General features: G+C 37.7%; 1 protein-coding gene across 3 annotated transcripts in view; it reads right to left on the bottom strand.

Annotated features, from left to right (window-relative positions):
• The window catches only part of PRDM5 (PR/SET domain 5), a 218,744-nt gene that overhangs the window by 144,107 nt on the left and 47,604 nt on the right, over nucleotides 1-27,033 (bottom strand). For all 3 annotated transcript variants that reach the window (XM_003271327.3, XM_003271328.3, XM_012507638.2), the window contains exon 3: nucleotides 11,785-11,907. In XM_003271327.3, the coding sequence (XP_003271375.1) occupies nucleotides 11,785-11,907 (123 nt within the window). The remainder of the gene's footprint in view (nucleotides 1-11,784; nucleotides 11,908-27,033) is intronic.

The raw sequence follows: 27,033 nt of genomic DNA, 5'->3' as shown, positions 1-27,033 counted from the left end.
CCTTCTTTACTTTCATACAACAAAAATCTTGCCTGGCAACAAGTAGCATATGTGCTTATTCTGGGTGTCTAGATTTTAGTTTTAACACTTCAAAAATACACACCACACACACACCCACACACTCACACGTACATGGTTGTTAGTTTAATTTCCTCCTCTGGTAAGTGAGCTTTTGTGTTGTTTGCTTGGCTCCATATATAACAAATGTTTCATTATATTTGCCAGTGACTAAAACATTTTTAAGATTCTTCTTTTTAATTTCTACTGTACCTCCTAAATCTTGTAATGATATAGCCCAGTTCCAGTATATTTAGTGCAATATTGATTAATTTTCAAATAGTAATCTTTCATTACTACATTTGTTAGGTATGATTTGAAAGCACCCTACCACTTCATAGTAAATACTTCTTTTCTCAGTAGCCTTAGCTATTTCATTATTCTATATCCTAGTTTTCTGAGTGAGTCCAGACTGAACTCTCTGGTTGTTAATCAACAGAGTATCTGAATTAAAGGCTCTGCTTGTCTGTGGTTATATCTGTAAAATGACTTTTGACATTAACGATGAGGTGCTGTTGGCTGCACAGCAGTCTGGCTAAGATAAAACTACTTAGCAGTAGACTGAAATGTGTACACACATACAAGTACATACTCAGCACTCACAGAGTAAAAATGTGACACTTTGCCAGACCAAATACTCACACGCACATATATTGCAGGCCAGAATTCAAGTGGAAGCATTTGCTTTCTGTTATTTTAAAGGAAACAGATGTAAGCCTTTTCCCAAGTGACAAGGTACATTCAACTAGGTGTACCACATCAGGAAAGAGGCAGAAGAGCTGCCAAAGGAGGCCAGTTCAACAAGCACTTACTGAGCCCCCACTAGACGAAATGAACACTGGGAAACAAACATAACTGACACAAACGCCGTTCTTGAGAAATTCGGCCTAGTGATAGAGCTGACAACGTAAATAAATAGTTTATCTAAGTGTCATCATGATATTAAGTATTTTGGATTTCAATTCTAGGAGTCTTGGGAATATTTCAAATTAACTATTTTTAAAATGTTTTAAATTTTAAAATTTTTAAATTAAACCCTATAATTTAATCTAAATATGAAATGTAAGATTTGCCACTTTCCCCCCAGGACAACTTACAGAATTTCTATTTTCAATTCTACTTCACACTTTCACTATCACCAATCCTATTACAAGCAGAAGCCCCAAATCAATGAGGGAACAAACATTCTTCAGCCCTCTAGCCTTCTTTTGGTTAATGTTACAGAGGTAGGCTTTGTTAGGTCACTAAATATGGAAAGAAAATGAGCCCCATAAGGCTATAATTTCTAGGGACACAACTTTCTAATATTCAGCATTACCCAATCTGCAAAAACATCTGAGAGCAGGCAGAATTCAGAGGATTTCTATAAGAAACAATCAGTCAGCTGGGCATGGTGGCTCACATCTATAATCCCAGCACTTTAGGAAGCTGAGGCAGGCGGATCACTTGAGATCAGGAGTTTGAGACCAGCCTGGCCAAAGTAACTGGTGAAATCCTGTCTCTACTAAAAATACAAAAATTAGCCAGGCATGATGGTATGCACCTGCAATCCCAGCTACTCAGGAGGCTGAGGCAGGAGAATAGCTTGAACCCAGGAGGCAGAGGTCACAGTGAGCCGAGATTGTGCCACTGCATCACTCCAGCCTGGGCAACAGAGAAAGACTCTGTCTCGAGATAAAGTAATTAATTAATTTAATTTAAAGCCAATGTCCTGCACAAGACCACCATAAATGAGCGCATAAAAGGTGCTCTATAGGCCAGGCATGGTGGCTAATGCCTGTAATCCTAGCACTTTGCGAGGCCAAGACAGGAGGATCGCTTAAGCACAAGAGTTCAAGGCCAGCCTGGGCAACAACGCAAGACCCCATCTCTACAATAAATTTTAAAAAGTAGACAGGCATTCTGGCACATGCCTGTGGTCCCAGCTACTTGGGAGGATCCCTTGAACCCAGGAGACGGAGGCTGCAATGAGCCATGATCAGGCCACTGCATGCTGGTCAACAGAATGAGATCCTGCCTCAAAAAAAAAAAAAAAAAAAGAAGAAGAAAAGAAAATAAAGAAAGCATCAGCCTGCACAAAACTTTCTTCTTTAAAAAAGCTGAAAAGTGGTTTGGCACAAACATATAAGCACAATGATTTTAATCCTATCCCTAGGGTCACCAAGCCACTACATCTAATAAAGATCTCAGCACACAGTACAGTAAGACTTCTTCCCCACAGGGCATTTGGTGTGTCTATAAAGTCCTTATCTTTCCAAAGAGGAGAATGGCCACAGAGCACCGCAAGCACAATGTCATCCACAGTAAATACTACTCAAGTGGCCTAAGAGGATGCTTCGTGCGCCTAACCACAGAGGAGCTCAGTAGCAGGGTGCATAGGCCACTGCGGCCACTGTGGGGCAGGCTCACTAGGATTCAGTCACTCCACACAGCAGGTTGTCTCTTGAGTAGTGGATAATTACTGAGAAGTCTTCTACTTGCACAGAATTATACTAGATACTCTGGGAAAGCTTTATAAGAAATAAAACAGATTTTACTTTGTTTCATATATAGACGATATTATAAAGACAAGAACTACAAACCTGGCAAGGGGTGGTGATAATGAAAATTTAAGCTTACTATATCAGCACTTACAGGCGTACTTTGTTTTATTGCACTTTGCTTTATTGTGCTTCATAGACATTGCATATTTTACAAATTGAAGGACTGTGGCAACCCTACATCAAGCTAGTTTCTTAAAGCCATTTCTCCAACACCATGTGCTTACTTCCTGCCTCTGTTACTTTTTGCAATATTTCTAACCTTTTTATTATTATTGTGTCTGTTAGGATAACCTGTGATCAAGGGTCTTTGGTGTTACCATTGTAATTGTTTAGGGGGCCACCATAAACCATTCCTATATAGTGGCAAGCTTAACTGATAGCGTGTGTGTTCTGACTGCTCTACCAGTAGCCCTTCCCCCATCTCTCTCTCTCTCCTCAGGCCTCCCTGTTCCCTGAGACACAACAATATTGAAATTAGGTCAATTAATAACCCTACAATGGCCTGTAAGTATTCAAGTGAAAGAAACAGTCACACGTATCTCACTTTAAATCAAAAGCTAGAAATGACTAAGCTTATGAGGAAGGCATGTCAAAAGCTGAGACAGGCTGAAAGCTAGGCCACTTGGGCCAAACAGCCAAGTTATAAATGCAGAGGAAAAGTTCTTGAAAGAAATTAAAAGTGCTACTCCAGTGAACACACAAATGATAAGGAAAGCGAGACAATCTTATTGCTGATATGGACAAAGTTTGAGTGGTCTGGATAGAAGATCAAACCAGCCACAACATTCTCTTAAGCCAAACCAGAGCAACGCCCTAATTCTATTCAATTCTGTGAAGGCTGAGAGAGACAAGGAAGCTGCAGAAGAAAGGTTGGATGCTAGCAGAATTATGAGGTCTAAGGAAAGAAGCCATCTCTATAACACAAAAGTGCAAGGTGAAGCAGCAAGAGCTGATGGAGAAGCTGCAGCAAGTTATCCAGAAGATCTATCTAAGATATTAATAATTAAGAAAACTGGCTACACTAAACAACAGATTTTCAATGTACATGAAATAGTTCTACTGGAAGAAGATACCACCTAGAATTTTCATGGCGAGAGAGGAGAAGTGACACCTGGCTTCAAAGCTTCAAAGGACAGGCTGACTATCTTGTTAGAGTCTAATGCTGCAGGTGACTTTACATTGAAGCCAATGCCCATTTACCATTCAGAAAATCCTAGGGCCCTTAAGAATTGTGCTAAATCTACTCTGCCTATGTTTTATCAATGGAATAATCAAGCCTGGATGATGGCACTGTCATCTGTTTACTGCATAGTCTACTGAATATTTTAACCCCACGGCTGAAAACTACTGCTCATTTGAGAAATTCCTTTCAAAATAATACTGCCATTGACAAGGCACCTGGTCACCCAAGAGCTCTGATGGAGTATTCAAGAAGACGAATGTTTTAATTCCTGCTAACACAACATCCATTCTGCAGCCCATGGATCAAGGATAAATTTCGACTTTCAAATATTATTTTTGAAACACACTTCATAAGGCTATTGCTGTCACAATGATTCCTCTGGTAGATCTGAGCAAAGTAAAAATTGAAAACCTTCTGGAAAGGATCGACACTCTAAATGCCATTAAGAACATGTGTGATTCATGAGATAAGAGCAAAATATCTTTTTTTTTTTTTGAGACGGAGTCTCGCTAAAAAAAAAAAAAAAAAAGAGCAAAATATCAAATGAACAGAAGTTGAGAAGTCAATTCCAACCCTCATGGATGACTTTGAGGTTTTCAAAACTTCAGGAGAAGTAACTGCAAATGTGATGGAAATACCAAGAGAACTAACTAGACTTAGAAGTGAGGCCTGAAGATGTGACTGAATTGCTGTAATCTCATGATAAAACTTGTATAGACGAGGAGTTGCTCCTTACAGATGAACAAAGAAAGTAGTTTCCTTAGATGGAATATACTGGTGAAGATGCTGTGAATAGTTGAAATGACAGCAAAGAATTTCAAATATGACATGAACTTATCTGATAAAGCAACAGCAGGGTTTGAGAAGACTGACTCCAATTTTTAAAGTTCTACTGTAGATAAAATGCTATCAAAAAGCAAAGCATGCTAGACAGAAACCTTTTGTGAAAGGAAGAGTCAATTGATGCAGCAAACTTCATTGTTGTGTTATTTAAGAAATTACCACAGCCACGCTAGCCTTCAGCAACCACCACCCTGATCAATCAGCAGCCATCAACATCAGGGTGAGACACTTCACCAGCAAAAAGATTCCAACTCATTGAAGGCTCAGATAATCATTAACACATTTTAGCAATAAAGTATTCTTTAAAGGTATGTGTACTTTTTAGACATAATGCTACTGCACACTTAATAGACAACAGTATAGTATAAATATAACGTTTACATGCACTGTGAAACCAAAGATGGTATGGTGTTTTACTGAGATACTCACTTTCTTGGAGTGGACTGGAATGAAACCCAGAGCATCCCCAGGTGTGTACAGGCTAAGTGTTTTGCATATGTTATCTCATTTAATTTAGTCCTCACAAAAATCCAATGAAGTAAGCATTATTACAATCAACTCATGAAGAAGAGCAGTTTTAAAGGTTATTTTTACTGCTATGAAGACAAGAGCTAGATCATCTTTTTAGTCATAGTATCTCCAGTGCTCAGCACTGGGCCTGGCACGTAGCAGATGCTCCATAGCTATGGGTTGAATGAATGTGTTAAGTAACTTGCTCAGCCAGCAAAAGTCAGAGCCAGGGATCTACTTCAAGTCCTTTAGACAACAAAGCTCATGCTCTTTCTACTGCTTGAAACTGCCTTTCTTAATATTATCCAAACTGGGTTGGGTTCTGCATTCCTTCTGATTCTACATCAAGTGTTTGCCTTTTCCATTTACTCTAACCTTATTCCATCCTTACATAAAGCATATTCTCCCCACTGATCACTGTTGTAGCTTGAAGATGGATGTCTCAATCCCTAGGATGTCTCAACTCCTGATATCCAGACCGTCATGTAGTCCTTTCCTACACTGTACCAAGGTTGGCCTGTGTGACTAATAGTATTCAACAGAAGTGATGCTATGGAACGTTATTTCCAAGATTAGGTTATAAAAGGTTGCAGCTCCCCCTTTTTCTCTCTTTCTCTCTCTCTCTCACTCACTTTTGCTCTCACTCTTTCTCATCACCCTCTCTGGGAGAAGCAGGCTGTCAAGTCCTGAGCAACCCCAGAGACAGCCCTTGTGGTGAAGAACTGAAGCCTCCTGCCATGTGAGGGAACTTGGACATAGAATCTCCAGCCTAATCAAGTCTTCAGAGACTTCAATCAAGTTTTCCCTGGCTGACCACTGGACAGCAACCTCATGAAAGACCTTGAACCAGAACCCCAGAACCACTCAGCTAAGTTGCTCCTAAATTCCTGACTCTTACAAATTGTATAAAATCATACTGCATGTTTGTTATTTTAAGCTGTTAAAATTTGGGATAAATTTGTTACATAACACTGGATAACTACTACAATCATAAATACATACAGATAAGACAGGCTAGATGAAAGTCATTCTGCAAAATAACTCAAAAGTCATACTCTAATAAAAGTGACTGACAGAGCCTTCATATTAGTCAAAAATTAGGTTATAAAAGATTCTGTTTTACCGCTGGGTGAGACATGGATACTGGGAAGCAGGATTGGTCTTCAATAGAAGTAGAAAAGGTAACTTCCTCTATGGTTCCTAGGATGAGAGGGACAGAAAGTCCCACCTAATTAAAACTTTCCTCTACACCCAACCTGACAGGCTCTGATTCTGAAATTTTACTACAGTGTATTATTATAGTAATTTCAAGAGATCTAAATGTTACCTTTATCACATTTTTAGTACATTAGCTAGCAGCTAAAATGAGGCAAGAGGAGACAAAAGGAAAAAGAGACAAGAATAGATGTTGCCTAGGCATGACCTGTATATGAAGAAGAAGCAGGTGCAATGCTTTATAATGAATTAAGGACAGTTTGGGAACATAAAAAAACAAGTGATACATAATATAAATAACTTAAAATATATATTTTAAAATTAACCTGGTTTGAAAATTGTCAGCAGTTTCAAAAATACCTAATACCAAGTTCAGAAACATGAAAGATTTTTAAGATCTGAATTTACGTTTTTAAAAAGTAATCTCAACTTTAAGGTATTACAACACAGGGGTTAAAAGAGTGGACAATGAAGACATATAATCTGGATTCAAATCCAACCCAGTCACTCACTTGCCGTGTGGTCTCAAGCAAGTTACTTAGATGCTCTTGAGAGTCAGTATCCTTATCTGACAAAGGAAGATGAAAATTATATAATAATATCTTTCTCATATAGTCACAGTAAATAGTTAATAAATACATTAGTAAGTGAATAACTGCTTACTGGCATGCAGTAAGCATTCAGTAAGTGTTAGCTGCCATCATCATCATTTTAAGGATTAACACAGATTTCAACTTTTCCACTATATATAACTTAAGAATATTCCTATAAATACATATTTGCCATGTCAATAAGCTACAAAGTTAATGAAAATAATATTGATAAGTAATAAAATTCCCCACATAAGACCAAAGTAGAGCAGGTATTTAAAACCTCATGGGACCAGTTGCATTTTTACTTTAGTTTAAAATGTTACCCTAATAAAATACAAATGCGGACCTTACTGGAAGATAACCTATTAAAAGAGATCTGTAAGTTATTTAACTGTTATTTTTATGTTATTATTGAAGAAAATCACTAGACAGCTGTACTTTGCCATTTTGTGACAGATTCTTAAAAAAATTCTAAAAATGCCATTTGTATAAATCCAGTAAGAAATAGGAAAGATAGAGAACTGGAAAAGCCATAATTTTGCGCATAAGTAATAAATCCTTTTGGTATTTACTTTTGTTGGTTGCGTAGTTGGTACTGCTGCTATTTGAATTCTGTATCAACATTATTTGTTACTCCTATGGATGTTGGTAGCTTAGTGACAATGGAGAATGTCTTATCTGTGCTTGGAAAACAAAGTTGCTTCTCTCTTTAGAGATCCACATGTGATTTTCCAGCTCTGTCATATTTAAATTTCACGTGACGCCAGAGAAGACCCCAGGATAAATTGCCTATGACTATCCATCCTCAGGCAAGGCAGAGAAAGGAGGTTCAATACTCTGTGACAAAATAACTGCTGGTAATGAGCATTCTAAACTGACAGCAGAATTGTGGCAGAGCTGTGAGAATATCTTGGTTCAATACCCAGTGCCTTCTCACCTCATTTAGACCATCCTCACATCCTGACACCCCTCATGAAGTGCACCAGGACCCAAATGTTTTTACCTTTTTTATGTAAATTGATAAGTATGGCAAACAGTCACAGGAAAGACATGCCTGAAAATATGGGCTTAAGAATATGAGATGTAGCACTCCATCTCTGAAATGTTCAAATAATTAATAGTTTCAACTGTAAGTGGCATAAAATATTCATTTTCTATCAAAGGAACAGAAATTTTTAAGAGCCTGCAAAACACAAACTAGGTCAAAAATATTTTAAGCTACATATACATTTTTTTCCTTTAGTGCAACAAAATCAGCATTTAATAAGAATCACCCACTTCTTATGGAGCTTAAGGACATTTTAGTTGATTTTAAGCCACAACTTTCGCATTTAGAATTTTCTAGCCATAATTGGAAACTTTTCAGAAGCCTGAACATACAGTTAAATGATTATTCTGAAAAGTGTGCATGTGGGAAGAACTGTTTGCTTACTAAATCCCTCTTTGATAATTCAGATACTTACGTTCATCATTTCCAAAGCAAATTTTCCAAAATCAAATAAATTGCAAAACTAGAAATATAATCAAGTCTCCAAGAAGGAGTTCCAATTCTCTGCCAAAACAGACCTCAACTTCATAATCCCTTGTCCAAAAAAGTTGGACCAAGTATTGACGTTTTCCACCGAGCAAGCCACATAGTCACAAATGTTTCTCATTTACTCCACTCCTGGGATATACAGCTCAAATAAAAAATTTCCTGAATACCCCAAACTTCAGATGCAATTTGGAATGCAAGTGATTCATAATGTTATGCAGGAAACATCGTGATCTTACCAACTCAATGTTTCTGGAATGCAATCTTTAGGAGATCATTCCAACCAATCAGAAGGCTGACATCCCTTTCAGCCATGTGACCCAACAATTATGCTCTCTGCCTTTAGCTCAGATGTGATTTTGAACCCTCAGCAATCCTCTACAGCAACTACTGTTCAAAATAAGAAAGATGTTACCTCAAGGGAGCTAACAAAGATCCCTATTGTAATCTATGACAAAAAACATGGTAGCAGTGCACTGCATCCCCATTAAGAAAGTGCAAAACAGTGTTAAAAGAAATGAAAGCCACTGTCATTGCTCTGCACCAAAAGCCTCTCAGAGTGGCTTCTGAACATACTTAGATTCTAATTCAAGAGTGAAATTTCAGAGAGCCCATCAGTTACATGAGTCCTGTTCTAATCCCCCCTCATTCCTCTTGTTAAGTCATTAATAATTTCTTGGAGTACCTGTCATCTTTTGTGATTTACATTTTCTTTCAAGGAAAAAACACAGTTGATATAGAGGAAGAAAAGTACTGCATGGAATGTACTAAATGAACATGAAAACTGTAAGTCTTAGACAATGTGATTACTGAAAATGAGCGAAGTGCCTACAACATGATAACATACAGGGCATAGTAGAGTAGCAGAGTAAATGGTGAAAGATCAAGGTATAAACACTTACTGACATTGTTTTCCATTAACTGAAGGGATCATTACAAGTAAGATGTTCAGTTAAGGGGAACTCCTAAGCAAGTACTACCTAAGGGAATATAAGATGAAACTCACATAACACTTTGTAAGTTTAGGCAAAGAAAGAGACCTACTGATTCTACAGAAATAATAGGCAATAGGAAGACATTTCTGAAACTGAAAGAATTTGGAGAAGGCTTAAAATCATTGTTTACACCTAAAAAGAAAAACAATCTAGCATAAATAATATTCTCCACAATCACAATGATGGAGAACCTACCAAAACAATGGGTTGGCTTAAGGTAAATTCATGACTCTATAGGCAATTTTGATAATAGTAACATTCACAAAGAAACAAACTGGGTCTGTAAATTAAAATATTGACATAAATGATGTTCTCATGAGATGAGTTTGCCTCAGAAAGCCATGAAAAAATATATAAATACTTGGAAAAAAATAATGTCTACATGTTAAAAAAGAAAAAAAAAAGATCAGTTTAAACTTGTGGTTGGATAAATGGCTATCATGAATAATCGGAAAAGTGGCTTGAATATCTCTGGCTGCCAGAGATCCTTTTTCCATGTCACCTCAGCTGCTTAATAAGAGTCATCTCTCATATATCCATGCAAAAAAGGGACAGTAATCACATTGATTATCTAATACTTATTTGTACTGAAAAAAATTGGTTAGATGACATTAGGAAATTAAATAGTCTAGATGACTGTTGGATAGTTACTTTAAAACTTAATTCTGTCCATTTTCCTTCTTGCTACTGTTGATTTTATACTGAGAATTGAATGAAATCAGTGTAATGTCAACAAATTGTCAAACTATCAGAATTTCTATGAATAAATGACCACATGTATATGACGCCTCTTGAACAGTGTACATGGTAGATTCTCAAATACTGTTCATGTCTTATTCTTTTCCCTTCCCCTCTTACTTTTGCCAACCATAGCTTTACTTCCTCTTCTGAAGTTTAGGATCCAGGAAGATGAGCTTTCACATGTAATCAGTCGATTATCTGCCAGAATTTAATGTTTCCTTATTCTTTTGGTCATCTGATCAATGTGTTTTAACTATAGGGCTCCTCTAAAAACTGTATCATTTTCTCTTCTTGCCTTATTTTCCACTGGGGGATCACCTAAGTTCAACTCATAGTTTGTATCAAAACCTAATGTTTTGTCCAGAAGTATGCTAGGATACAGGGAAATGGAATTCAATAAAACATGGTTCCCACCAGTGATGGTTAATTTTATATGTTAACTTGACTAGGCTACAGGGTCCCAGAGAGTTGGTCAAACATTATTCTGGGTGTTTCTGTAAGGGTGTTTTTGGAAAAGATTAACATTTAAATCAGTAGACTTGAATAAAGTATATTGCCCTCCATAATGTGGGTGGGCCTCATGCAATCATGCTGAGTCCTGAATTGAACAAAAGGCTGACGTACCCCAGAGTAAGGGAGAATTCTCCTAACAGCCTTGCAACCTGGAGCACTAGCTTTTCTTGCGTGATGGGTTTCCAAGTGGGATATCAGCTCTTCCTGGTTCTACAGCAGCTTCTGGCCATTAGACTAAAACTGTAACATCAGTAACGTAGATTCTAAACTTACCAGCTCGTATAATCATTATGAGGTAATCCCCTATTTTATATATACATATATATACATGCATATATAAACATATACATATATACACACATATACAAATACATACACACCACCATATTTTTTTTTATATTTTTTTATATTTAAAAAAAGGATATATAAGGATATATCCTTCTTTTTTGTTTTGGAGCCATAGTCTTGCTCTGTTGCCCAGGTTGGAGTGGAACAGCATCTTCATGGCTCACTGCAGCCTTGACCTCCTGGGCTCAAGTGATCCTACCACCTTAGCCTCTCAAAATACTGACATCACAGACGTGAGCCACTGCACCTGTTTCTCTGGGAAACCCTGACTAACACACCACTTCCAACAAGCTCAAAGCCTAGTCACAGGGAATATCCCCAAGTAAACCTTCTCCATAAAGCCTTTCCCAAACACTAACAGACGGTATAGTACTATGAACAAAATAAACTATCAAACAAATTAAAATATCAATAAATATTCACTGAATGAAATAAAAGTACCTGAAAGCGATATCTGCCAAGGACAATATCAGACTGTGTAATTCATTCCCTCAGGAATTCTCATAAAGTAAGTGCCCTGGTGTTAGTTTACGGCTAGGCTTGCCCTTTCCTACGTATGCTGACTAGATGAGATTTCTCTGCTTTTATGAGTTAGTTACTGTTATTTGAAGCAGGTCATTGGGAAATAAATTTAAAACAGGGAGTGCATTATATATTAATGCATCCCCCCTCACAGTGCATAGTACAAATAAGAAGCAAATAAGCTCACTTGAATGGCAGCCAAGTTCTTCTGCTCCTGAGATGGTGCCTCATGAACGAAGCGAAGCCAGTTGGAGTGCCGTGGGTTGGTAGCATCCAAAATGTACAAAACTTCTCCCTTACTTCCACGAACCTGAAACATTAAAGGCTCCTGAGTTTACAATGGAAGTCAGAATGCTAGCCTTTCAACACATCAAGGTTAGGACATGACATTTTTTCATAAGTATATACCATTTTTATTGATAGGTGATAAATAGAGGTTGGAATAACATGCATTCTTCTCTTAAACACATGTACAAATAGAGCCTGCTATTTCATTTGGCAGATGTCTAAGATGACTCACAATTGCAATGAACTCTCACAAACATCCTGTGTTGATAGCTGTCTTCTGTTCAAAATTATTTCGGTTTGTAGGTATATTCCAGTATACGTATTGCAATCACAATTGTTCAGAGAATAATCATTATTGCAACCTTCCCCTTTTCTCCAAAGAGAAGGGTCATGCTGCTTATTTCCCTGAAATTACCCCTGAGAGGGGTAGAATTGGAGCAACAGTTTCAATTCCTCTCTGGACCTGCTTACTGAATCCTCTCCATAAAAGCAGAACCTGCTCATCTAGCCAGTGGGAATCTGACACCCAATGAGACAAAATGTTATGCTCTTTACTAGTGAATGAATGAAACAGTCCCACTTTATCCTTTCATGGCCCACTCATGGATTGCTGAGAAGGACGGTGGGCTCTCTGATTTTTGTCTCAGACCATACACTCTCGCTGCTCAGGCCTACTCTACATTCAACTGGAGAGAGGAGGGGAGTAACTCCAAAAGCAAGTAGCCCATTGGACATTCTTGAATACAAGTTACTTGAAATCTAGCTTCTCCAAAACCCCTGCATTATCAGTTGCTAGGGACTTGCCCAGTTTATAAAACTTATATACCAATCACCATTCAACTCTCATTTCATGTTTCTATTCTATTAGAACCCAGAAAAGAAGGGAGAGGAGTGAGTGATTAGCACTGCTTATCTCCAACACCAAGTAACACAAACACACAGGTTACAAATTCACCTTGGCAGACTTGATAAGAATTCTAGATTTCCAAAATTTTATTTTATAAAATAAAAGACAACCAGTCCAATAAGGTATGTATTTTCATGATACATCTGAACAATCATTTGTTCATTCAACAAATAATTATTGGGTCCTTAATGGCTGAAGGCATCAAGAATCTTTCAGTAAACAAGACAAAGCCCCAGACCACATGGCACTTAAAAGTAAACAAATGTAGAATATAATTTCTTGTAAAGGTGAGCACTATGATGACAACTAAAACAGAGCGAGAGAAAATAGAGTACTAAGAGCTCTATTTGATGAGACCATCAGGGAAAGCCCTTTGATGAGAGGACCTTAAGAGTTCTGAAGGGAGGGAACAGGTCAGTAGAGGGCTAGGGGAAGACTGTTCCCAAGCAGAGGGTACAGCAAGTGAAAGGCAAGGAGAAAGGTCTTGGGTTGGGAAATGAATTAGGTGCATTCAAAGAACAGTAAGAAGGTTATGAGGCTGGAAGGAGCAACCGAGAAAGTGGTGGGCATTGAGATCTAACAGATTGCCAGACACCAGATCACGCGGGGACCAACAGACCAGGAAGCCATCTAGACAGTTACTTTGAGCAGGTACAGTTATTTTTACCCAAAAAAACATTTTAAAGACACATCCGTTACAAGCACCGCAAAAACTGATATTTAAAGATTTAATATATAATACCCAGGAAATAATAGTTTGCCTGTTTCTAATATCTGACATACTGCCATGTTTCTCAAACAACAACTGTTTTCTTAAGTGCCCAAGGATCCTCAATAATTAATGCCAGACCATCACTGGGAAGCACGAATTTAATTTTTCATATTGTAATTTCTAAAAGAGCAATTTAGGACCATAAATAACTCATATTTACATACTTAAGATGCTTATATGTGAAGGTATGGGAATTTGTAACACTTCTCACTAAATAACAAACTCTCACTGAAAAGATCTGCTTTAGGAGGTGCCTGAAAATTGTTCTGCCTCCCTACTTATACTTCGACTCAGAACACTCATTGCCCACTGGGAAATTCCAAAAATGTCCAGCAACACTGATATGGTAAAGAGAATGTACACTCTACACCTCTGCCTCAATGGGCATGTCAGTTCACATTTTTTTTGGCAGGGTAAACAAATAATTTAAAATATTTGGATATAAAGTCCTTCCTTTCAGGTACCCTCACAGCAATAGCACCAAAACGGTTTATATTGACAAAAAGCTAAATTAAGCACAGCAGGTGGCAATGCCACCTGATACTTGAAAGAAAAATTTTCTCAGTAGAGTTGAAATTGAAAATCTATAGCTGTTACCGAAATCCACACAAGCTGACTAACTTTATGTAGTGAAACACAAATGGGTTTGCCCAGGGCATATCTCAGTTTGAGAGGACAGCACTACTTAGAGAAATCAGTTTATGGCCCTTCTTAATCATACATTTGTCACTCAGTAGTAAGCACAATATATATCAGATGTGTTTAACATTTGGAATTCCTTCTTCAAAGATATGAAACAGAAGAAATATTTCTCTGTGACTTACTATAGTAAGAACATTTGAGTTTTTACCAGGGGCATTGTTTGTTCTTTGTGTATTTCAGCTTTTTCCCAGGCCCTTTGGCCCCAACTATGTTCAACTATTCAGTATTGGCAACTTATTTTCCTTTTCAGTCCATTAGACATACGCACTTCCTGGCTATCACTTTCTCACACAATATTCCATCTTAAGGGAAATATATAATTTGATTTTATACTAAAATTATTCTGAAATGTATCACTTTTAATACACACAAATTTATGTGCTGATTTACCTTTATTCTCAGAACAACACTATCACAACCAGCAATATACTACATTACCTATATATTCATAGTTGAAATAACTTTCTTTGTTCATTAACAGAATCACTGCCCATTTTATTCCAAATATGCTTACCCAAACAACTTTTAAGTTCTTAGAGAGTCTTTGCTCTCTGGGGCCTACCTGTTTTCTCCAGCTTTCAAGTGGCTGGCCATTTCCTCATTGCACCAGTCTAGTCTTCAACACTCCACAAAAGCTGGTAGATTACCTGTGCACACGCCTTTTATCTCACTACCCTAACCACAGCATTCGCCTTGCTGACATATCATCTGAAAGAGACATCCAAAAGTAATCTAATCCATCTTTCCTCTTCCCAGAGACACCAAATCAAAACAATTCCAGACAGCTGGCTATTATTAAAGTCTCCATTTATCTATTTTCATTTGATACTGAACCCTGAGGTAATAAATTGAACATTTTTTAAACTAAGGAATAAAAAAGACTGAAAATTCCTCCTAGTACCATGTTTCAGCATCTCACTAATTTTTGCTGCCAAAGTGTACTATGTTACTGTCAAAACTTAGTCTTCCAAATACCATCTTCTTTTATTTGAATTTTCTTGGAAATGAAGTGTATTTGGTTACTATCCGACTTAGGATCATCTTCTGCATACCTGGGGCCAATGATGAAGTCAACAGTCTCATCGTGTAGTAAAAACCACTTCAGTTCGAAAACCTGTTTGATTTGCACAGGCTTCCTACAGTAGTTACACAAAAAGGTTAGCTAAAGTAGGAAACTTGCCAGGCAGGTGGCTCACACCTGTAATCCCAGCACTTCGGGAGGCCGAAGTGGGCAGATCACCTGAGGTTAGGAGTTTGAGACCAGCCTGGCCAATATATAGTAAAACCCCATCTCTATTAAAAAATACAAAAATTAGCTGGTGTGGTGTCACACGCCTATAGTCCCAGCTACTTGGGAAGCTGAGGCAGGAGAATCACTTGAACCCGGGAGGCAGAAGTTGCTGTGAACCGAGATTGTGCCACTGCACTCCAGCCTGGGAGGCAGAGCAAGGCTCCATCTCTCAAAGTAAAATAAAATAAAGTAGGAAAGGGAAAGATACCTTCTTGTGAAAATGAAAACTTTTAGGCTTCAATATAATTGTTCATGTCTCTACGACTTTGCCACTTCACATTTAATGAAATTATTCCCTTATGGGAACTTGGCAGGGTCTAGCCTTTATTGAATGCTACTGCCATCGCTTTTCAAGTGTCTGAGAGAAATAATGTGCTGGTCATTGCTACCGTGTATCTGTACTTTTTTTCCGACTAAAAATTCACAACATTGAATATGTCATAGTTGATTTTGTGTTCCCACCCAGAAAAAGACAGAGGAAACCACAAAAAATCTCAGCTCGATTAGAGAAAACCCTAACGTGTAAATGAAAGAAGAAAGTCGAACTAGGGAGTAGGGAGAGAGATACAAATCTTCTTTCCCTAAACTTAAATATTTTATTTGTTAAATTGGGTTAACTATAGACAGAGAAGCTCAATTATTATTTGGATGGTTAATTTTCAAAGAAGAGTCTACAATGTTGCTTACTCTATTATTTTCCTTCAGTCATTTCAAATGCCTGAGGAATTTTTCACTAACTACATACATTCCACTAAGGCTCCAGGAGCAAAGCCAGTCAGCCAGATTTGCCCCCCAGAAGTGGCAAAATGTAACTGATAGATAAAATTTGATTTAATGTATGGCAAAATTTAATGGCAGCAAATACAGTCTGTTCCAAAAAAAGACAGAAATAATATCCTTAATGAAAAATTACAATATGTTATGTTACAGTATTATTTATTAAATAAAACATATTTCCCTTTTTGTCTTTCAACAAGTCTCTTCAAAGAAAGTAGTTTTAAGCACTAAAATTTAGAGTATGGATGTCTTTAGAGTATAAAATGCCACCACATTTTTGTATTTAAATTACAGGCATTCTTTCTGCAATTGTTTTTAACTAAAGTAAGGCCATATGCCTTGCCTTCAGTGTTTAATTATCCAGACTTCAGGATATCTTTAGGAGCACAAAAAAGCATGTGTGCTCAAGTAATCAATTCTGACGGCACATTGTTGTCAGATTTAAACCAAAGGGAGACACACTTTCAGAAGTCAGCAATGATCATAGCTAGGAAACTGTAGTGATTTATAGTTTCCAAGAAAAAGGCATGGGTTTTATTCCCCCACTGATTGTTCAAAGGATTTTCTCTAAAATTACTATTTGCTTGTGTGTGCTTATGAACGCGCTCACGCGCACACACACACACACGCACACACACACACATCATTACAGCTTATCCACTTATAACTCCCTTCTACCTTCTGTCCCTCTGCCTCCCACCTGCTAATTGCTATCTGGTAATGCTAACCCATGGATTCCTCTGCCCTGGGAAAGCAGATGGAGAGGAAATATAGGCATTTACAGATCCCTGTTTCTTTACTAAATAACAACCATCATATAATACACACAAAGTTAATATAAAAGTACTGATGAGAAAAATAAAGTCACATTTTGTGACAAATATTTAAATTTCAAGTGGAAGAAATCATTCTGGAGTGGTAAAGATGCTAAACTAGGAATCAAAAACCTAAATGTCATCCAAGGCTCTGACTACATCACTTTGGGTGAGTCATTTCCTCTCACTGAACTAAGCCGTGATCACTTGACCTCTAAAATGGGGATAACAGTTTCTGCCCTGCCAATTCACAGAACCTGTGAGGGCATCAAATGAAATAAAATGCATGGCAGTTCTTTATACCAGTGGGTATTTTGCAATCATAAGGTGTTAGTAAAATGAGGAAACTGGGCCCACAATGGCTACAGACACCTTAAATATAAACATTCTGCTTTCAATGGCACAGCTGGGAACATATATACCATGTCAACTTTTTTTTTGTTTGTTTTAGAAACAACATCTCTGTTGCCCAGGCTAGAGGGCAGTAACACGGCACCATCATGGCTCACTGCAGCCTCAACTTCCTGGGCTCAAAAAATGATTCTCCCATGTTAGCCTCCCAAATAGCTGGGACTGGGACTACAGGTGCATGTCATCTTGCCTGGCTAATATTTTATTTTATTTTTTATAAAGACAGGGTTTCCCTATATTGCCCAGGCTGGTCTCGAATTCTTGGGCTCAAACAATCCTCCTGCCTTGACCTCCCAAAGTGCTGGGATTACAGGCATGGGTGACCACACCCAGCCATGTCAGCTTTTTCAAGGAACAAACACAGTGCTTTCAACGAACAAAGATAGTGTTAAGGATATCTTAACACTACTATTCAAATCCAAATACATATTCAAATAGCCTCTAATTGAATATTATAAGGTAGTAGCAAACCCAGATGTCATTTTAGCTGTACTGACACACTTTCTTATGCCAAACTGAAACACCTTGCTCTGTGACCCACTGCCAGTAACTGCAGCTCTACCCTCTCAAGGAGTTTTAATTTCTCTTCCATCTATAGCCCTTCAAATTTCTGAAGGCAAGAATCCCTCCCTCTCTAGGTTTCTCTTCCACAAAACAAATAAATCCTTCCTTACCAGACATGATTTTCAGTTCCATCACTGTCTGGGTTATCCTCACGGGTGCACACAAACTTGTCAAAATCCTCCTAACACGGGACAGAACACAGCCTGGAAAGGACGATTATGACCTCTGACCTGGGCACTCTTTGTATTGAAGCAGCTTAAAAATCACAAAAGCAATTTTTGGTTGCCACACCTGACATTTAACTGAGATTGCCTTTATAAACAATCTATATTAGGAAAGATCTCATGATACTGTCAAAGACACAAAGACAAGTATAACTGAAGAACTTGGTCAGGTTTCTGTAGCTAAGCAAATCCTATATCTGGACAACTGACCACTCAGAGAAGGAAGCCTGTTATTTGATACGGTCTCAATAAATATTTTATTAACTAAAAGCTCATGCAATGTGTCTTTTCTTTAACTCTCATTGCCTTTATTTCCTTTAAATTTTCAAAAATATTTTATAAGAGACTTAATGTAAAATATTTTAAATCACTCCATGTCTTTGCCTTTCAAAGTACTTTTTAAATTGGGCTAATTTTTTTAAAAAAATAAATACCTAACATAAAATGAAAGACATAGTAAAAACCACATCATCTTTTCCACAGCAAATTTATGAAAGCGCCTTAACAGCATAGAGACTGTCCTTTTCTATAGTTCTATGAACCTGTTCAGCTACTCAGATTTCAATGGCATTTTTGGACAAATAAGCTTTTTTATCACATGAAGAATACAACAGTGACCACTTTCTCCCTTCTTGGAAAAAAAAAAAAAAGAATAAAGTTGAGTTTAACTGACATTAGCTTATTGTACCCACTGTTTTAGGGGTTTTCTGTAAAACATGCTGGTTTTTATGCACGGATGTTACAGCATTTCTCTTAGCTACTTAGTGGCTTATTTGTTTACTTTTTATTTTGTCAATATTGTTAAACGAGTGACTTCCATAAGCAAAAAGTGTTATTTCACCAAGGTATTAGAAAACCATAATAATAAGGCCAGCATGTCTTCTGACAGTTTGGCAGCATCCACCAGATCCCTCAGCAATGATCTATAAGACTTTAAATCCTGTTAAAGTTTTATGAAGCCTTAGTGTTGCCCAATTTTTAATATAGATTTCAGACCTGCATAGACTTCTAGCCTTATAGTCATCAGTTATCTTTTTGCTGTTGTTGTTAACATGGACTCTCGCTCTGTGGCCCAAGCTGGAGTGCAGAGGTGCAATCTCAGCTCAGTGCAACCTGTGCCTCCTGGATTCAAGCAATTTTCCAGCCTCAGCCTCCCGAGTAGCTGGGATTACAGATGTGTACCACTTCACCTGGCTAATTTTTGTATTTTCGGTAAAGATGGGGTTTTGTCATTTTGGCCAGAATGGTCTTGAACTCCTGACCTCAAGTGATTTGCCAGCCTCAGCCTTCCAAAGTGCTGGGATTATAGGCATGAGCTATCATGACCAGCCTGTAGTCAGCTTTTGGAGAATTTTCCCTATAGCATATTAAAAGAGTTTACAAAAGGTATTAAATATTAATAAGCAATTTTTGGTGGCAAAATTCTAATCATAAAACATGAAATTATTTTAAAGAGTTGGTGGCCACATATAAAGCAATGGCAATTTCCAAGATCCGGAGATCACAGTCCTGATGGTGTTTTTAGAAAAAGATGCTTTGGGCTGGGCATGGTGGCTCATACCTGTAATCCCAGCACTTTGGGAGGCCAAGGCAGGCAGATCACTTGAGGTCAGGAATTTGAGACCAGCCTGGCCAACATAGTGAAACCCCGTCTCTACTAAAAATACAAAAATTGGCCAGGCATGGTGGAGCACGCCTGTAGTCCCAGCTACTCAGGAGGCTGAGGCAGGAGAATCACTTGAACCCGGGAGGTGAAAGTTGCAGCGAGCCAAGATCGTGCCACTGCACTACAGCCTAGGTGACTGAGCAAGACTCCAACTCAAAAAAAAAAAAAAAAAAGAAAAAAAAGAAAGAAAAAAGAAACAAAAAGGAGAGGATGCTTTCTATCTGAAAACTTCTGTGCAAAAGCTATAGAAACACTAAATAACAAAAGAACATCGTGTAATCCACAGGGAGAAAAAAAAATTTTTAGTCTACTTTTCCTTTGATCTTGATCTCCTAATCCAAATTCCTCTCCTAACTGCATAGTTTTCTAAAGCTATTAAAATTGAATCCACCCAACCCATTTAAATCTAACGGTATTCTCCTCAAAATGGACATAACTTGACAGAGAAACCAATCAATGATCTTAGCATAAAAATGCACCTAAGGCAACCAAATACTTCCCAGTTACTGAGGTAATCCTCATAATCATCTAGCAATCATAGTTCTGTGCTGAAAAATTCTAAAAAGTAACATCCTTTGTCAGTAAACATTTACTGAACAACATTTACTATACATTTCTTTATTGGTTATTTTCAAATGTGCTATGAAAAGCCACAGATGAAATTTTTGAACACAGTTCCTTTACTCAATTTATACCTTCAGTATAAGGAAGCAGAAAACACAATGTTTAAAAAGCACACAAAGCAATGTACTGATCACTATAAAGGACATACATATGAACTGCATTCATTTCCAAAATGAATTGGTACAGATGGGTGTAAAGTCACATACAGTGTCAAGTCCTGAGGACAGACCAAGATGAAAAGTAAGAGTTAGAGCAGAGAAGAGTGCATTATGAAAAGCTTCCAATAGAGAGGTAGGTCTCTAGAATAAACCTAGCAGGCCTGAGACTGCCAAAAAGTCCTGCCTGCAAGTTTGGCGTTTGGTGGGCATGGGAGAACTTGGCTCTCAGAGTGTTCCCTGTCAATAGTTAACATATCAGGGTGTTTTACTGTGCCTAGGCTACTTGTGTAAACAATATGGGTTATGTTGAACACCTGTCTTCCTTCTGGAAGTCTGGAATTTTGGTATATCCTAGGGAGAAGGCGCCTATGAGTTTCTAATAAAAATCTTGGGCATTGAATGTTTAATGGACTTCCTTGTACAGAAACATCACACATGTATGGCTGCATTTTTATTTGTGAGCAAAGAGTATGCTCTGGCCAAGTGCAGTAGCTCACGCCTGTAATCTCCGCACTTTGAGAGGCCAAGGAGGGTGAATCGCTTGAGCCCAGGAGTTCGAGACCAGCCTGTACAACGTGGCAAAACCCCGTCTCTACTAAAAATACAAAAATTAGCTGGGCATGGTAGCACATGCCTATAAACCGGCTACTTGGGAGGCTGAGGCACGAGAATTGCTGGAACCCAGGAGTTGGAGCCTGCAGTGAGCCGAGATTGGATTACAATCCAGCCTGGGTGACAGAGCAAGACTCTGTATAAAATATATATATATATATATATATATATATATATATATATACACACGCGCACACACACACACACACATATATTTTATATTTTTTTTTTTTTTTATACATATATATATATGTATATATATATTTGCTCTGTGTGATCCTTCACGGGAGGGAGAGAACATACGGAAAACTGCACATAGGTTCCTCCAGACTCTGCCTGTGCCTTTTCCCTTATGATAGGGCTGCACACACCTACTATGTACTATAATAAACCTTAGCCACGAGTACAACAATGGGCTGAGTCCTGTGAGTTCTTCTAAAAAATCAAGTGTTGGTGCAGTGTTGGGAACCTCCAACACACAAGGTGAACTTAGTTCCATGTGCTGAAAATGGGATACAAATTTGCAAATAGGAGAGGCAGAGCAGTCATTTCAAAATTAACGAAGTTTTATCATACAAATATTTAACTTACAGAAATTAAACTATACCAATTCAACCAAAGCATTAAAAAAATGAGAAAAATCAAAGAAAGAAAATAAATTGAAATAATAAAGAACATTCCCTTTCGTGGCCAAAAAACAAACCAACTCCATCTAGTGATCAAATAAGGAAGAATACTCAGGAGTAATTATAAGAAATTATTGCCTTATAAATTGGCTTCAGAACCTAAGTTTTGCAAAGAGGTGAATACACTGTAGAGAAAATTATAACAATGAAAGAATGGTAAAGTAACTTAGTCATTTTGTGTGGAGGAGACATAATGAACGACAGAAGTAAATCTGGTTAGGAAGATGTAGTTAGTCAAGGACGATAGGACTCAAATTTTGTGGCTGGAGCAGCAAAATCAAAGCAGTAACAGGAAATAAATGGTGACTGTATGAATTAGGATATTCTGTCCTCCAACTAACAGAAATTTCAATGGCTAAGACTAATCAGGGGCCACCCCTGTAGGGCGTTAGTTTCTCACTGCTGCATGGAGGAAGGGTGGAAACTCTGCCAATATCTCGATTCAACTGAGAAAGATGAAGGGGAATAGATGATGGGTGGCCAACAACCCTAATGTGCACGATGAATTGTGTATGGAGGGAAAATTCTGTGAAAGGTGAAAGAACTAAATAGACTATGACAATAATTGTATTAATTTATTAATCTACATCTTAGGAGCTAAGGAGAGAAGAGTAAGGATGGGAAGTACTGATTTACAGGCCTTGAGCATAAAGTTGATATCTGATATCTAAAAAGCACAGTATCAAAGATTAAAAATCAGACAGACTGATATTCTAGACGTTTTTAATCCAAGGCAGGTGAAATCAGGACAGGCAAACTTAATGTAAATAAGAAAACAATAAAAACACAAAATTAAGAAATATTGATGTTACATGCAACCAAAGAGGAACACAGAAAATCCTTTCTAAATCCTCTTCCCACACATCCAGCCATCAGATAGGTTGGCCGAGGATTCCCAACTCTACATCTCCTAGCAGTGTCATCATAGAGTGGAAAGCTATTGATATCTCTGAGTGTCATTGATCAGTATCAGAAAGGGTGATTTACAGAATATCCTTTAAGTTAAGGAGCGTTCAGAAAAATTATTCTCTAAAAGTAAAAATTTTATTCATAAAAATAAATTGATCTCTACTTGTTCCTAAAAGATTTTGTTTCCTCACTCAGAATCTGACTAAAGCTCTTATGTCCTAACAATTAAATGGGAACAGAAAGACCAACTCAGAAGAGCCCATACATCCATGTTGTACACACTTCTCTCTTACTATAGGTCATTTTCTAGAATTCTGCCAAAAGGCTCATGCTGCCAGGAGGTAGGATCACTGGCATAGGAATATCTCCCTGCTATAGACACAGCTGTGTCTGGCATCAATAACTGCTCTGGCAACAAAAAATCTGGCAAGGAATGCCATCCAAATCTAGAACACAAATATTGCAGCAGAAGACATTTTCTACAAAGAAAACCAGGGCTTCTTCCCTTGACGTGATTTTCTTACACCATTAAGTGCCTGGACAAAAGGAACTGAAAATGAGAGCTGCACAGGAACCTTTCAAGAAAGGAATTTGGGACACTCCAAGTGGGGAGGAATTCTTCAGGAATGTTGTCTTTTCCAGAGATATGGGACTTAATGGTCTCTCTGGGTCCAAGGACTCTACCACTCAGGACATTTAATAATCACTCTCAAATCTCCTCACTTTGAGAAAAACATATGGCCTGTTTAAGATGAATATGGACAGACACTGAGATTATTCAGCCCTTGCCATTGCTGAGGCAGCCTTGATATCAATCCTGCTCCAACTCTAGTACCACAAAATCCTAAAACTCCATTTGTGATTTGTTCTCCTGTAGGATAATCCGATATCTCCTTCCCAACCAAGTCTTTAAGTGACTGGGTTACCACCAGCTGCTCTATACCCCATGGAGTCACTCTACTCATCAAACTCTTTCTTCAATCCCGACATTTTGGTGACAGGGTCATAGTCATGCATGGTTGGATTTGCTCGAGGTCAGATGACTGCTAGCCCAGATCCCTGCCAGCTGGCACTCCCTGGTCCTCAACATGTCCACAGTTCCACTCGTCTGAGATGGGTAACCTGAATGGTGAATTATAGTTCCTGGGCATCACTTACGCTGTCCTCATACATTGATCTCCTGGATTCTCATCTACTCTAGAAATTGAATCTCACTCAAACCTGGTCTTGCTTCTAATTCTCTGCCTCTTCCTGACTGACCAAGAGTATCCACCAAGACTTCTCCAGCCTGACTCAGCCCCCACCCCCATCAGAGCTTCCTCAACTTTTCCTGTTAAGATGTCAAGAAAAACTCTTAGATTTAGGGCATGTCATGACAATCAATGATCCACTATTTGAATATCAATAGCATTTTTGTAATTGACTCTTTTTCTGTATCAACTCAAAATCTATCTTCAAATTCATCTTTCACAATATTGCCAGAGTACTCTTTGCAATTCTTTCATCTCCTCATACCAATGCCGTTTGCCAGAATTCCAAACTCCTTTGCATGACAAAAGAGGCCCTTCACATGCTGACTTGTCTGTCTCAGCTAAGATCACTATACCTCCTCCCACTTCACTGCACACTTCATTGCACACACACCTGGCCCTGGCCATCTAAGAATGCACATCCACTGCCTGGAGCAGGGGAATAGTGCTTCACACTTTCATCTGAGAGATTTTCACATAGGTCAGATTCCATAAGGATGAAAGATTCCTATTTGGGTCAACATCATGTTACTTTTACAAACATGTGCTTTGCATTTTATACTCGTTTATTCTACGAAAAGTGAAACATGAAAGAAAAGAAATCTGCTTTAAAAAACAAATAATAATAGTATAACTGCTAATAGTTATTGAGTGTTTATTATGTGCCAGGCACTTTGTTAAACACCTTTATATGTATTATATAATTTACTCCTCAAAACAACTCTATGAGGTAAGTGCTACATATTAACCACGTTTAACAGATGAAGGAACTGAAGCAGAAACAGAAATGAATAACTTTCCAAAGGTTTCACAGCTGTTACTGGAGCTAGGGATTGAACCAAGATGATCTGATTCTAGAGCCCACCGTGTTATACTATCTTAATACACTCACTACCTTGGTCACTAGTTTGCCAACTGGTAAGGAGAATTTTAAGACTGATTCCCCATAACTCACACCTTTGTATAATGCCTTCCCATTTGAGTATGAAAGAAACCTGTGAATATGATATCACTCCTATGATCATGTTATATAGGGATTATCTTTGGGGAGCCTAACCAAATCACATGAGCTATTTAAAAGCAGAGAATTTTCTCTGGCTGGTAAGTACAGAAGTTAAAGATATTAAAACGTGAGAAGGATTTGACATATTGCTGAGATTGAGGGGCTCACAGGGTGGCCTGAGAGGGGCCATTCACAGACCTAGGGACTGAAAACAGTCTCTAGCCAAAGGCCAGCAATAAAATAAGGACCTAAGTCCTACAATCTCAAGGAACCAAATTCAGCCAGCAACCTGAATGAGCTTGGAAGCAAATTGATCCTCAAAGCCTCCTAATAAGAACTCAGCCCTGCCACTACCTTGATCTGGCCTTGTAAGACCCTTAAGCAGAGAACCTACCTGGACTTCTCACCCACACAACTGTGAGATAATTAAAAAAAAATGTTGTATAGGGAACACTAAATAATCTTCATAAATTTTAATACTAACTCTTATATTACAAATAGAGAAAATCAGTTCCTCTTATAAAATAAAAATTTAAAAACCAAAACATATGTTTCTATATTTCCCATTTCACCGGTTTTCTCCAAATCTTAAGGCTTAAATTATGTATATTTTTTCATTTATTACTGAATGATCTGAGTACACTTTCACCAGTGTATATAGAGATATCAAACTTGTATCAAGAATGTAACACATAAGGAAACTATTGACCATAAATATTTTTTCTATTGCTCTTTTCACCTCATAAAGACATAATAAACCATTAAAAATACAGATGTAGAACACAATAAAGAGAAGAAGTTGGGAAAACTGATGCTCAAAAGGTATTATGTAACTTTAGTTTGAGTTTTTTAAAGTACGCTTACAAATCTGGGGCTTTCCCCAAGGGAGTGTTTTTAATTTTGCAACAAACTACCCTTTAAAATAAGCCATCTAAAATTACAAAGTGACAAAAACACCTTCTTTGTCCAGAGATATCTCACTTCATTGGCAGCTGTTAGCACAAAAGTGAGAAAAACTTGGACTGAGCACATACAAAAACCCTAATATTAAACTCTAATGACAAGCAAACTGGACCCAACTTCACCTTCCAAATGTGTTCACTGAGTGAAATGGGAACAACATTGGGCTGCTGCCAATGAACTCCTTCAAGACAGATTTTAAATATGGGTATTATCCTGTTCTGTATCATGAATATGCATAATATTTTATTTTCATTAATAGTTTCTTACTGACTCTAACATCTACTGCTTTATTCACATATTGTAACCCTATTATACTTTCCTTTAATGGTTCTCTCCTATGGAAATATCATAGTTCTTGGGCTTTTCTACCTAAACAAGAAGTGGAAATGTTCCTATATAGTATCAAAATTCCTTAATCAGAGGTTTTGCATAGCTGATTTTAAAAAAACTTATTGTAAAAGAAAATATGGCATATATACTGTGTTTATATAACATTTTCTGCAGGGTTTGGGACACCATTCCATAATCAAGCACATTCACATTTCTGCAACTAAATATATAAATAGTAATGCTAGCTAGGTAGGATAAAAACAAAAAGCTACAAACAGCTTTACATAAGTACAAGTCAGGATTCGCTTCTAAATGAGTTATTTTTTTCTAAATGTGGTTTTCAGAGCCTTTTGGATTTCGGATTTCTAGATTAAGGGCCTATGAACCTAGAGGTTAGAATGAGTGATTAGATAAGCCATTAAAGTCCTTTTCCTCCAGAGAGATGATACAAACTTAGTAGAATGATGACAGGTCCTCTTGCAAT

This window comes from Nomascus leucogenys, chromosome 7b, assembly GCF_006542625.1.
Source record: "Nomascus leucogenys isolate Asia chromosome 7b, Asia_NLE_v1, whole genome shotgun sequence".
NCBI classification, from domain to species: domain Eukaryota; kingdom Metazoa; phylum Chordata; class Mammalia; order Primates; family Hylobatidae; genus Nomascus; species Nomascus leucogenys.
Note: the sequence above shows the minus strand (reverse complement) of the source record. Positions and strands in the feature narration are given on the sequence as shown.